Raw genomic sequence first — 15,164 nt, 5'->3', positions numbered from 1 at the left:
GTTAAGTATGTTGAATATTTCTTTAAGTGCTTCTCAGCTGTTAGAGATTTGTAGAGATAATCTCTTGTGGTAAATGGAAGCATCATCTGTCAATAATAGGCTGATTGATCAAAGAGCTTGCCATGGATTGGACTCAGTCAGTCCCTCAACCCATGGGAGGTTCCCGGGTCAGGGTCCCGGTTCTCAGGTGAACAAGGAGTCAGCAGGATGACAAACAGATACAGACACCAGAGAGAGTGCTGTATCTGAATGTAATGTCTCAAGGCGAACATCAGACTTATAACACCGAAGAAAAACAAGGAAGTTAGGTGATACATCAGTCAAGGTACATCGAGATGCATAATGGCTCTTTACACAAAACAGAGGAAATGTATACATAAGAGCTAACAGGAACCAGGAAGTGTTTACAACTGAGATACTATCAGCTCTATTTAAAGCTATTCACAGGAGCCAGGTGAAAGGGCTAATATGTACAGGTGCAATTATGTTCTATTGTATAACTCACCACCGGGGCTTCCCACTCTTGCTAATCTTTTCATGAATAATACTCTAGTTCCTCCTTAAATCACAACCTTCCTTCTTCCTGACCATTGTAAATTCCTGCATATGGGAGTTACTAGGCTGTAATTCTAAGTTTACTTTGTTGAACTAGCCCTGAGATTTTTAGCTCTTATCCAGTATAATACTGCAAGAAGCATGCAAGTTCCACACATCACAGGAACAAATCTGGTTATGGGACACCAGAGAATCTCCAGGAGACACGTTTCCATAGAAATTTTTATATCGAAAAGATTCTTTGTTCTATACATTTAGTGTTTTAATTATTTTGTGGTAGGGGCACTTTCTAGTCCTATCTATTTGGTGTTTTGAAATCTTCTGTAGGCATCCTTTTCTTTAGGTTAGGGAACTTTTCTTCTATGATTTTTTTTCTGGGCCTTTGAGCTAGTAATCTTCTTTTATTCCTATTATTCTTAGGTTTGGTCTTTTCACAGTGTCATAGATTTCCTGGATGTTTTGGTTCAGGGCCATTCTAGATTTAACTTCTTTTTTAAACCAATGAATCTATTTCTTATATCATATCTTCAACTTTCTCTCATGTCTTGTATTCTCTTGGTGATGCTTGCATCTGTAGTTCCTATTCGTTTATGTAGATTTTCCATATTCAGAATTTTCTCAGTTTGTGTTTTTTATAATTCTTTTATCTTGCTTTTAATGTCTTGAACAGTTTCCTTGGCCAGATTGTTTTCTCTTGTCTTTCTTGGCATTCTGTAAGTGATTTATTGACTTTCTACAATTTTTAATTTTTTTTCATTATTTCTTTAAGGTTTTTTTCCATTTCTTCTTAAAGGACCCCTATCATCTTCATAAAGTCAGTTTTAATGTCTTTTTCTTGTGTGTCACCTACATTGGAATACTCGGGACTTGCTGTCATAAGATAGCTGGGCTCTCATAGTGCCATATTGCCCTGCTGCTCTTGATTGTGTTCTTACTCTGGCATGTAGGCATCTGAGTTTGGGATGATTTAGGTATAGGTGATGATTTCTGAGTTTGTCTTCATTGGATGGGTGATTTGTTCCTTGGTTTCTGTTTCCTCTTTGGAATTCTGGGCTTTGTGACCTGGATTTTTGGCAGTCTGCTTGACCTCTGAACTACTAAGAGTTTCTGACTAGATTGGGGGCTTGACTTATGGCAACTTGTTTGGCTTTAGGGACAGCAGGGCATCTCTGTTCTTCTGAGTGATGTAGCCTGTACCTTTGCATCAGAGTCTGTTCTTCTGAATGATCTGACTTGTATGAACTGCGCCTGAGCAGCTAGAGACTGCTGGAATTGGGGCTAGGGGTCTGGCTATGAGACAAGCAGTTGGTAGTGGTGGGAAGGTGGTAGAACGTGTCTTGGGGAACCTAGTCTAGGGAGTGGGGGCAGTTCAGCAGGCAGGGGCTCATTCACCTGTCTTTCTGACTGGCTTGGCCTGTACCTTGATATTTTATCTTATTATTTTAAATTTGCTTTATACTTTTCCTTTTCTCCTTTTACACTATAGATCCTTTGCACATATATTATGGTTTCAAGATTAATGCTTTTGTGGGATTTTTAGGAATGGAAACAATATGGTCTCTGTTTCTTATGCCCTTTTTTCTTCTTTCTTTCTTTCTTTCTTTCTTTCTTTCTTTCTTTCTTTCTTTCTTTCTTTCCTTCCTTCCTTCTTCTTCCTTCCTTCTTTTCCTTTCTTTTCTCTCTCTCTCTCTCTCTCTCTCTCTCTCTCTCTCTCTCTCTCTTTCTTTCTTTCTTTCCTTCCTGTTCAATTCTGATGTGTTAGGTTTTGTTTTGTTAACTTACTTTATTGTTACCCCTTAGAGGCCTGTTTGTTTTCTAATGAGAGACAGAGGGGTAAGTCAGATTTGTATTGGGAGGGGAGGCAAGGAGGAACTCAGAAGAATAAAGGGAGGGGAAAACTGTAATCACACGATATATTATGTGATAAAAATTAAAATAAAAGAAAAAAACATGTTGAAATTTTAATTGAGGCAGGTCTATTTTAAAGCATTCTTTTCAGTAAAAATTTGGCTTATCTTATAAAAGTAAAAGCTACCTTCTTTATAGTCTTGAAAAGTGATTCGTATTAGCATCAATAATTTGCAGCTCATCACAGAATAAGTTTGTTAATTTTTGAATTCTTCTTCTTAGATGATGTGTCAGATGCAAAATGAAGTGTTGGATACAGTATTATAGGACACACATTCTAAGATGATTCCTTTGTTTCTTAAATTATGGTTAATACAGAAATGTTGGTAATATATGGGTAAGCAGAAAGACAATGACATGGCTCTGAGAACTTTTGTTCTTGTTTTTTGTTCCATTAAGCCCGTAAAAGTTGGCAATGTGAACAGAAAAGCAAACTGACAAGTATCAATGTCTACTGGGTAACCGATACTTTATTCAACATTTTCTATTATATTATCCATTATATTACTTGTATATTACCTGTATGCTTGTAAATACTACATACATGTCATCTTGTTTTGGCCATGGTATGATGTGCCCTTGTAGAAAATCTCCTGAATATGCCAGTAAAATTTAAATGTTTATATTCTTCATTTCTTTTAACATTAGATTTTTGGATCAGAAGCAATTATTATAGTGAAGTCCAAGTTAGTTGTGTTTGCCCTGTGTTTACAGTTCAGAATACCAACAACAAAACACACAACTTTGTGTAAATATTTAGCAGAGACAAGAATTGAATGTAAGGAAGTATTTGACCGAAGCTCAATTACTGCTTTGTAATGTACTACATCCCAGGGCAATGCTGCAATGAATCAAATGATAAACAGATGAGATACAGATAGATAGGAATTAAATTTTTAATTCTGTCCATCAGCTGCATTAGGAGTATTAGCTGTCCATTTTAGCATTCTAAAGTGAAGGAATTGGAACAGTGACTGTTCTTCACTTCTGTGAGTGGTTCCATTCAGGACACACACAGTAAAACAAATATAGGACCTATTTTTAGCTTGACGTTTTTCAGAGGATTGCTCTATAATTACTTCAGATTTCTACTATTAATCCTCCTTACTAATGTATAAACATTATATCAGATTTACTGTCAGGGTTAGAAGAATGCCAGTCTTGGTACTAATCCTTCTAGAACTTGAAGGAAGGGATTTTGATTTTGCCTCAAAAAATATTTTTATTTGTTTTTAAATAAACCCCCACAATTTTAGTACAGTTATAGCCACTAAAACTTTATCATTCATTTATTCCGTTAAAGGAAACACTGTCAGTCTAAATGATATGCATTGGACATCTAAGAAATCTCACAATTTAATGAAATCTCTCCTGAAATTTAATATTACCGTAAGAACTACAGTTAGGGTTTTCTCTCTGTGTTAGTTAGCCTGGAATGCTGTCACAAGATGCCACAGGTGGGATTAAACTACAATGTTTAATTTTCTTACAGTTCTAGAGATAGGGAGTCTGGCATGGGCAGGTTGGAACTGAATCCTGGGCTTCTAGGCAGCAGTTTCTTGCTATATTCTGAAATTAGTTCTTTGTGTCTCTGTGCTTACTTGACGGAGCTCTTTTTTTTTTCTTGCTACAAAATATTTTTTATTAGATATTTTCTTTATTTACATTTCAAATGCTATCCCCAAAATCCCTATATCCTCCCCCCACCCTGCTTCCCGACCCACTCACTGCCACTTCTTGGCCCTGTCCTTCCCCTGTCCTGGGGCATATAAAGTTTGCGTGTCCAGTGGGCCTCTCTTCCCAATGATGGCTGACTAGGCCATCTTCTGCTACATATGCAGGTAGAGACACAAGCTCCGGGGTACTGGTTAGTTCATATTGTTGTTCCACCTATAGGGTTGCAGACCCCTTCAGCACTTAGGTACTTTCTCTAGGTCCTACACTGGGGGGCCCTGTGTTCCATCCTATAGATGACTGTGAGCATCCACTTCTGTATTTGCCAGGCACTAGCAAAGCCTCACAGGAGACAGCTATATCAGGGTTCCTTCAGCAAAATCTTGCTGGCGTATTCAATAGTGTCTGCGTTTGGTGGCTGATTATGCGATGGACCCCCAGGTGGGGCAGTCTCTGGATGGTCCATCCTTTCATCTTAGCCCCAAACTTTGTCTCTGCAACTCCTTCCATAGATATTTTATTCCTTATTCTAGGGAGGAATGAAGTATCCACGCATTGGTCTTCCTTCTTGATTTTCTTGTGTTTTGGAAGTTGTATCTTGGGTATTCTAGGTTTCTGGGCTAATATCCACTTGTCAGTGAGTGCATTTCAAGTGACTTCTTTTGTGATTGGGTTACCTCATTCAAGATGATATCCTCCAGATACATCCATTTGACCAAGAATTTCATAAATTCTTTGTTTTTAATAGCTGAGTAGTACTCCATTGTGTAAATGTACCACATTTTCTGTATCCATTCCTCTGTTGAGGGACATCTGGGTTCTTTCCAGCTTCTGACTATTATAAATAGGGCTGCTATCAACATAGTGGAGCATGTGTCCTTATTACCAGTTGGAACATCTTCTGGGTATATGTCCAGGAGAGGTATTGCTGGATCTACTGGTAGTACTATGTCCAGTTTTCTGAGGAACTGCCAGACTGATTTCCAGAGTGGTTGTACCAGCTTGCAATCCCACCAGCAATGGAGAAGTGTTCCTCTTTCTCCACATCCTTGCCAGCACTTGCTGTTATCTGAATTTTTGATCCTAGCCATTCTGACTGGCATGAGTTGGAATCTCAGGGTTGTTTTGATATGCATTTCCCTGATGATTAAGGATGTTGAACATTTTTTCAAGTGCTTCTTAGCCCTTCGGTATTCCTCAGTTGAGAATTCTTTGTTTAGCTCTGTACCACATTTTTTATTGGGGTTATTGGAGTTTCTGGAGTTCAGCTTCTTGAGCTTTGTACAAGGAGATAAGAATGGATCAATTTGCATTCTTCTATATGATAACCACCAGTTATGCCAGCACCATTTGTTGAAAATGCTCTCTTTTGTCCCACTGGATGGTTTTAGCTCCCTTGTCAAAGATCAAATGACCATAGGTGTGTGGATTCATTTCTGGGTCTTCAGTTCTATTCTATTGATATACCTGTCTGCCACTGTACCAGTACCATGCAGTTTTTAATCACAATTGCTCTGTAGTACAGCTTGAGGTCAGGCATGGTGATTCCCCCAGAGGTTCTTTTATTGTTGAGAATAGTTTTTGCTATCCTAGGTTTTTTGTTATTACAGGTGAATTTGCAAATTGCTCTTTCTAACTCAGTGAAGAATTGAGTTGGGATTTTGATGGGGATTGCATTGAATCTGTAGATTGCTTTTTGCCAGAATAGTCATTTTTACTATACTAATCCTGCCAATCCATGAGCATAGGAGATCTTTTCATCTTCTGAGATCTTCAATTTCTTTCTTCAGAGACTTGAAGTTCTTGTCATACAGATCTTTCAGTTTCTTAGTTAGAGCCACACCAAGGTATTTTATATTAATTGTGACTATTGTGAAGGGTGTTGTTTCCCTAATTTCTTTCTTATCCTGTTTATTCTTTATGTAGAGAAAGGCCACTGGTTTGTTTGAGTTAATTTTATATCCAGATACTTCATTGAACCTGTTTATCCGGTTTAGGAGTTCTCTGGTGGAATTTTTGGGGTCACTTATATATACTATCATATTATTGGCAAATAGTGATATTTTGACTTCTTCCTTTCTAAATTGTATCCATCCCCTTCATGTCCTTTTGTTGTCGAACTGCTCTGGCTAGAAGTTCAAGTACTATATTGAATAGGTAGGGAGAAAGCAGCCTTTTCTAGTTCCTGATTTTAGTGGGATTCCTTCAAGTTTCTCTCCACTTAGTTTGATGTTGGCTACTGGTTTGCTGTATATTGCTTTTATTATGTTTAGGTATGGGCCTTGAATTCATAATATTTCCATGATTTTTGTCATGAAGGAGTTTTGGATTTTGTCAAATGCTTACTCAGCATTTAACCAGATGATTGACAGAGTTCTTAGTGTCTATTGTTTTCATAATACTAATCAAATCTGGGTTACTTTATAGCATTATTTAAGTTAAATTGCCTCCATGTATGGAATGCCCAGCTCCCTAAATAGTCAAAATTAGGGCTGTATGTTTAATATGTCAAGTTTGGGAGGAGACAAATGGCCCCAGGTGCTGGTATTATGGCATATGTACTGTTTGACATTTGTGAAAGGTTTTTGTGCTAAAATTTTAATATTTTCCTAAGGGAGTCATACAATCTATATTTTAATAGCTGTACTTTACTTGCTTATCAAATATCATCTTAATTGCTTGTACTTTATTTTCTAATAAATACATTTCTTTATTCCTATTAAATGACATGTATAGCTATGAATGAAGTTACTATAGATATTTATGTGCAAGTTTTTCTTTGTACATAAGCATTAAAACATTTAGGTAAAATACAATGAATTAATTTGATATTCAAAGTAAATTATAGATCTTTAGGGTATTGCAGTTAGAGTATAGATACAATGGTTATTTACAATGTCATCTAGAACAAGAACTTAAACTTTCTATAAAATTACCTCAAGATGGTCTTTAAACCTAAATGTAAACATAGAGGTGTTCCAATAATCTTGAGGAAAGTTGATAAAAGTCCAAACCAAGACAGTAATAGCAGTTGGGATACTGAGGGCAGCAAGAGATGAAAGATTACATGGTATATTCACTAATACTTGAGCAAAAGAAAAAAAATGACTTTCATAAACTTGTTGAAATTAGCAAGGCTCTCCGTAGGTTCTTTAGGTGAATATGTCTGGTTGATAAGACATGTAGATTGTCAGTTCAAGAGAGAAGTCTGACATCAAAGTATGTATCTTAGAACCTGTAGCGTGTGTGTATGTGTGTGGCAAGAATAAACTATGACATGCCCAACTTTTCATGAGTAAATAAAAGACTAATCAACAAGGACAATAATATGAGTGAAATAAAGCACAAAAAGAGAAAATGACAAAAAGCAAACAAAAAACAACTTTGCCATGAGTAGGGACTTCACTGTAATCTTTCTATTATAAATAGTAGTAAAGAATTGGTTAAATAAATCAATTATGTGTAGGGAGAATGCAGATTTTATTAGTTAAGAGCATAATTGTAATTATAATATGGTGGATGATAACAGAAATTAAGAGTAAATAATAAAGATAGTTGTAAAAATACAGCAAAATAATTAACATTAATAACATTTATATTTACATCCGTGGTGCATTTAGCTAAGTATATTTTTAAAACTATGAAATAGAATACCAAGCCTTATTTACCATAAACACTCAAAACCAACTTACTGGGTTGAATTACACTGTGGTTCTTTTAACATGTAAATCATCATCTTCTGTGTACTGGACTAAATGAGAGATTTTGTTCATTTATTTTGCAATGAAGGTCATCGAACATTATTTATTGGAGTCCATGTGCCCCTGGGTGGAAGAAAAAGCCATCGTCGTCACAGGCATCGTGGTCATAAGCACAGAAAGAGGGACAGAGAGAGAGATTCGGGACTGGAGGATGGAAGAGAGTCCCCTTCTTTTGGTAAGCATTGTTCTCCGTGTTTGTAATAGATTATTCCCTCAATGCATCAGCCACATTCTTCCTTCCTTCCACACTCTTTGAGCATCTTTACTGATGTGTAAACCTAAGGTATGCATCACTGGGAACCACATTGGTTCCTGGGCAATCTCTAAGCAATGTGACTTCTCCTGCAGATCACTTTTGTCTGTTTCTTTAGTAGAACCAAGCCTTTACTTTTAATCTTATTCTACAGTGGGCCAAATTAAATGCCCAATCACATGCTGAATTTTAAATCATTTTCTAAACAACATCACACTCAATTTGAGATTTGATATTCTATATAGTAAAGATATGCAGTATTTCTATGCTGAAAGAAAGTGTCAAAGAAATATTCCAGTGACTTAAATAATTTTCTTACTTGGAAGAAGTCCAAAGAACATATTGTAAGACATTACTGCAAGTGCCTCAAAACTTTTCAGAATTTAGTTTCCAAAGACATGTAGAATAAACAGAGAAAAATTCTAAGGAGCAGGAGGTTTGTCTGCTGGGAATATGGGTATTTCAGAATGTTAAAGTGCAGTATGGGTCAGAGAAACCTGGAATAATTTGCGCTAAAATCTCTGTCAGTCATTAATTTAACAATGTCTTTGGAGAAGCATTTGAGTTTTAGTATTCTTAAGAATTTTCTCACCCCAGTATATGCTCCATACTATCAAACATGATGCTACATGTTATATGACATGGGTTTTTAAAACCTAAATTTTAAAAGGAAAAGGCTTATATATAAACCTAAAGGTGATTATGTTTATGTCACAAGGAAGTGATGTCTGGCTTTAGTTCGCCAGAGCCAGTAGTTGGAATGTGATTTCTTAGTGAGTTTTAGTTATGTTGTGTAGTGGTGGCAGTAAGGATGTTTTGTCTACATACAATCTTTTATAAAAACAAATGATGTAACATTAATTATTTTAATTTTTAGGTGTGTATATGTATGGCCTCATGTGTATGTTTGTATGTATATGGATATAGATAGATATACAATGTGTGTGTGCAACCATGTAGGGGTCAGAAGTTGACATCAGATACTTTCCTCAGTTAGATATCACATTTATTTATTTGTTTCTATATTTCTTTTTCTTTGTCTGTTTATAGTCAGGGCCTCTTAGGGAACTTCACTGTGTCAGTAGACTGGCTGGCTAGCAAGCACCAGGGAGCCTCCTTTCTCTTCTTTCCTAAGAGCTAGGTTGTGCTGGACATGTGATGCCAGGCCTGGAATTTATGTAGCTGCTAGGCATCTGAATTTAGGTTTCCATTCTTGCTCAAAAAGCAGTTTACTGACTAGCAATTGGCCCCTTTCATCTGTTATCGTAATCAACAAATGCAGTAGTTCTCCTGAAGCTGAGATCATATTTAGCCCTCCTCTCTACTGCAACAAATGGAAACTGCCCAGTTTTGTGTCTTGCTATTTTTACGGTCATCCTTTCCTAATTTCATTGAATTTAAAATTTTATTTTTAAATGGGAATAGTAATGAGTACTATAGAACAACCAGTTTGAAGCATGAACTCATAGTTAAAAATTAGGGAAACATCACCCTTCTCAATAGTCACAAACAATATAAAATACCTTGGTGTAACTCTAACTAAGGAAGTGAAAGATCTGTATGACAAGAACTTCAAGTCTCTGAAGAAAGAAATTCTAGAAGATCTCAGAAGATGGAAAGATCTCCCATGCTCATGGATTGGCAGGATCAACATTGTAAAAATGGCTATCTTGCCAAAAGCAATCTACAGATTCAATGCAATCCCCATCAAAATTCCAACTTAATTCTTCAACGAATTAGAAAGTGCAATCTGCAAATTCATCTGGAATAACAAAAAACCTAGGATAGCAAAAACTCTTCTCAAGGATAAAAGAACCTCTGGTGGAATCACCATGCCGGACCTAAAGCTTTACTACAGAGCAATTGTGATAAAAACGGCATGGTACTGGTATAGTGACAGACAAATAGACCAATGGAATAGAATTGAAGACCCAGATATGAACCCACACACCTACGGTCACTTGATCTTCGACAAGGGAGCTAAAAACATCCAGTGGAAGAAAGACAGCATTTTCAACAAATGGTGCTGGCACAACTGGTTGTTAACATGTAGAAGAATGCGAATCGATCCATTCCTATCTCCTTGTACTAAGGTCAAGTCTAAGTGGATCAAGGAACTTCACATAAAACCAGAGACACTGAAACTTATAGAGGAGAAAGTGGGGAAAAGCCTTGAAGATATGGGCACAGGGGAAAAATTCTTGAATAGAACAGCAATGGCTTGTGCTGTAAGATCGAGAATTGACAAGTGGGACCTCATGAAACTGCAAAGCTTCTGCAAGGCTAAAGACACCATCAATAAGACAAAAAAACCACCAACAGATTGGGAAAGGATCTTTACCTATCCTAAATCAGATAGGGGACTAATATCCAATATATATAAGGAACTCAAGAAGGTGGACTCCAGAAAGTCAAATAACCCCATTAAAAAATGGGGCTCAGAACTGAACAAAGAATTCTCACCTGAAGAATACCAAATGGCAGAGAAGCACCTGAAAAAATGTTCAACATCCTTAATCATCAGGGAAATGCAAATCAAAACAACCCTGAGATTCCACCTCACACCAGTCAGAATGGCTAAGATCAAAAATTCAGGTGACAGCAGATGCTGGCGAGGATGTGGAGAAAGAGGAACACTCCTCCATTGTTGGTGGGATTGCAAGCTTGTACAACCACTCTGGAAATCAGTCTGGCGGTTCCTCAGAAAATTGGACATAGTACTACCAGAGGATCCAGCAATACCTCTCCTGGGCATATATCCAGAAGATATCCCAACCGGTAAGAAGGACACATGCTCCACTATGTTCATAGCAGCCCTATTTATAATAGCCAGAAGCTGGAAAGAACCCAGATGTCCCTCAACAGAGGAATGGATACAGAAATTATGGTACATCTACACAATGGAGTACTACTCAGCTATTAAAAAGAATGAATTTATGAAATTCCTAGCCAAATGGATGGACCTGGAGGGCATCATCTTGAGTGAGGTAACACAATCACAAAGGAACTCACACAATATGTATTCACTGATAAGTGGATATTAGCCCAAAACTTAGGATATCCAAGATATAAGATACAATTTGCTAAACGCATGAAACTCAAGAAGAATGAAGACCAAAATGTGGACACTGTGCCCCTTCTTAGAATTGGGAACAAAACACCCATGGAAGGAGTTACAGAGACAAAGCTTGGAGCTGTGATGAAAGGATGGACCATCTAGAGACTGCCATATCCAGGGATCCATCCCATAATCAGCTTCTAAACGCAGACACCATTGCATACACTAGCAAGATTTTGCTGAAAGGACCCAAATATAGCTGTCTCTTGTGAGACGATGCAGGGGCCTAGCAAACACAGGAGTGGATGCTCACAGTCAGCTATTGGATGTATCACAGGGCTCCCAATCGAGAAGCTAGAGAAAGTACCCAAGGAGCTAAAGGGATCTGCAACCCTATAGTTGGAACAACATTATGAACTAACAAGTACCCCGGAGCTCTTGTCTCTAGCTGCATATGTATCGAAAGATGGCCTATTCGGCCATCACTGGAAAGAGAGGCCCATTGGACTTGCAAACTTTATATGCCCCAATATAGGGGAATGCCAGGGACAAAAGAATGGGAATGGGTGGGTAGGGAAGTGGGGGGCGCTATGGGGGACTTTTGGGATAGCATTGGAAATGTAATTGAGGAAAATATGTAATAAAAAATATTAAAAAAAAAAGAAAAATGAAATATGGCAATGAGTGTGTTAGTTACTACTGGCTAAACTATAAGCAATAGAAATACACATGAAAATATGACTCTATTAGTCAGTTATTTAAAATATGGGACACAAAGATATGGTATATATTAACATGACCTTGGAATTAGATAGAGGACTTTTCTAGGTTTAGCTGCTTAACAACCATCTGACCTGACTTCAAAATTCCCTCTGCCTTTGCAAGTTCACTACTTTTATTCCTCCACGAAGGCTTGATGGCCTGTCTTCTTACATGGAGTGTTTTTCCTGTTACCGAATTATATAAAGGAGAGTCTTGAGGGGGATTAATAATTTTCCCTATTATGTAATATACAAATGTACTGTTATATATTATTTATTTTAATTTTTTATTATATGCTGTTGATAAAAATTTAGAGTATAAGTACAACTATCAGTAAAGTCTATGGATACTTTTATTTCTGTCTGTCTGTGCCCATTTGTGCTTTTATGTGCATGGATCAGGCTACTCATTGTGCCACCATGGAGTGTGTGTATTTTCAACTATGACATCTGATACCAAATACTTTCTCCACACTGATATACATATTTACACTCTGACAAACAAAGCTTCAGAATTTTTCTCCCTTTATCTTTTTAACTAAGAGTTGATAATGCTGTTATCTTAATATCAGACATTCTGGAAATATGAGTAGCAGCTCATTGTTTTAATTTCTACTTTGCTCTTGATAATGGAGTTGGGAGACTGCATGTGCCTATTGGGTAGTCTTCTCTAAGAAGTGACTATCAAAGATGTATGTTCTGTAATTAATTTTTTTCTTACTGATTTGTGGAATATTTGTACATTATAAATATATTTTCTTTGCTGATTTTTCATGTTCCAAATATCTTCTAACAGTTAGGGTTAATGTTTTAATTATCTTATTGTAGTGTTTTTCTTTTCATTGCTAATTTTATTAATTTGAATCTTCTTTCTCCATGTTCTAGTTAATGTGGTTAAGAGTTTGCCAATCCTGTTGAGTTTTTTGAAGAATAAACTTTTTGTTTCATTGATTATTTAGTTTGTTCCTTGTTTTGTCCTGTTTGCTTCTATTTCATTGATTTTATTCATTAGTTTTATTTCTTTTTTTAAAAAAAATATTTGTTTATTTTATGTATATGAGTGCATTATAGCTGTCTTCAGACACACCAGAAGAGGGTGTCAGATCATATTACAGATGGTTGTGAACCACCATGTGGTTGCTGGGAACTGAACTCAGGATCTCTGGAAGAACAGTCAGTGCTCTTAACCACTGAGCCATATCTGCAGCCCAAGTTTTATTATTTGCTTGTTTTTTTTTATTATTATTATTTCTCTTTTTCGGTGTTATTCTTATAGTTCTAATGAACTCTCTCCAATTTTTATGTAGACATTTAGTGCTATGAACTTGCATCTTTATTTCTGTCTTGATCTTCATTTCATTCAGCTGTGTGTTGTTCAGTTTCAACAGCTTTGCTGTTGTTTCTATTATTGTTAATATCCAACTCTTAATCCTTGGTGGTCAAGTAGGATGGAACATGTTATTTCATAATTGACTTATTTGTGCCAAAGAATGTGGTCAATTTTGGAGAGCGTTCCAATAACTACATAAAAGAATGTATATTCTTGGATGTTTAGATGAACTAGATGTCTGGAGTTCATTTATGATAGATGTATTTAACTATAGCAGTTCTCTGTTTAGTTTTTTGTCGGGATGATCTTCGGGCTATGGAAGTAACCCCATATCACAATGTGAGAGTCAGAATGTGAGTTTAGCCATGGGGGTGGGTTTTGGTGCTTTGTTTCTTTTTTTGTTTTTTTTGTTTTATAATTTACAAATTTTGGTGCCATTGTGTTTGGCTCATAATGATTAGAATTGCATTATTCCTCTTTGTGGATTTTTTAAAATAAGTGTACAGTGTCCTTCTTGATGACTTCTGATTAGTCTTGGCTTGAGGTCTATTTAATCACATATTAGAATGGCCTCACCTGCTTGTTTCTTAGATCCATTTGCTTACAACATCTTTCTTTGTACTTTTATTCTTCCTTGATAGAGAAGTGTGTTTGATGGATGCAGCAGAAAGATGGATTCTGTTTTTGAATATAGTCTTAGTCTGTCTTTTTTTTTTGGATATTTTCTTTATTTACATTTCAAATTTTATCCCCTTTCCCACCAACAATGGAGGAGTGTTCCTCTTTCTCCATATCCTCACCAGCATCTGGTGTCACCTGAGTTTTTGATTTTAGCCATCCTGACTGGTGTGAGGTGGAATCTCAGGGTCGTTTTGATTTGCATTTCCCTGATGACTAAGGATGTTGAACATTTCTTTAGGTGCTTCTCTGCCATTCAATATTCCTCAGTTGAAAATTCTATGTTTAGCTTTGTACCCCAATTTTTAATAGGGTTATTTGTTTCTCTGGAGTCTAACTTCTTGACATCTTTGTATATGTTGGATAGTAACCCACTATCGGTAAAGATCTTTTCCCAATCTGTTGGTTGCTGTTTTGTCCTATTGACAGTGTCCTTTGCCTTAAAGAAGCTTTGCAACTTTATGAGGTCCCATTTGTCAATTCTTGATCTTAGAGCATAAGCCATTGGTGTTCTGTTCAGGAAAATTTCCCCTGTGACCATATGTTCCAGGCTCTTCTCCACTTTCTCCCCTATAAGTTTCTGTGTCTCTGGTTTTATGTGGAGCTCCTTGATTCACTTTGACTTGAGCTTTGTACAAGGAGATAAGAATGGATCAATTCGCATTCTTATACATGCTGACCTCCAGCTGGACCAGCACCAATTGTTGAAAATGCTGTCTTTTTTTCCACTGGATGGTTTTAGCTTCTTTGTCAAAGATCAAGTGACCATATGTGGGCTCATTTCTGGGTCTTCAGTTCTATTCCATTGATCTTCTTGCCTGTCTCTGTACCAATAACATACAAGTTTTAATCACTAGTGCTCTGTAATACAGTTTGAGGTCAGGGATGGTGATTCCACCAGAGGTTCTTTTATTGTTGAAAATAGTTTTTGCTATCCTAGGTTTTTTTAATATTCCAGATGAATTTGCAAATTGCCCTTTCTAACTCTGTGAAGAATTGAGTTGGAATTTTGATGGAGATTGCATTGAATCTGTAGATTGCTTTTGAGAAGATGGCCATTTTTACTATATTAATCCTGCCAATCCATGAGCATGGGAGATCTTTCCATCTTCTGTGATCTTCTAATTCTTTCTTCAGAGACTTAAAGTGCTTGTTATACAGATCTTGCAGTTGCTTAGAGTCACAC

General features: G+C 36.7%; 1 protein-coding gene across 16 annotated transcripts in view; it reads left to right on the top strand.

Annotated features, from left to right (window-relative positions):
• The window catches only part of Slc4a10 (solute carrier family 4 member 10), a 458,674-nt gene that overhangs the window by 317,676 nt on the left and 125,834 nt on the right, over window positions 1-15,164 (top strand). For all 16 annotated transcript variants that reach the window (XM_085834843.1, XM_085834838.1, XM_085834841.1 and 13 more), the window contains one exon: window positions 7,927-8,073. In XM_085834843.1, coding sequence (XP_085690969.1) covers window positions 7,927-8,073 — 147 coding nt within the window. The remainder of the gene's footprint in view (window positions 1-7,926; window positions 8,074-15,164) is intronic.

The sequence above is a fragment of the Mus caroli genome, unplaced genomic scaffold (assembly GCF_978045245.1).
Source record: "Mus caroli unplaced genomic scaffold, Mus_caroli_1 scaffold_2, whole genome shotgun sequence".
NCBI classification, from domain to species: Eukaryota; Metazoa; Chordata; class Mammalia; order Rodentia; family Muridae; genus Mus; species Mus caroli.
This window is presented reverse-complemented; position numbering and strand designations above follow the sequence as displayed.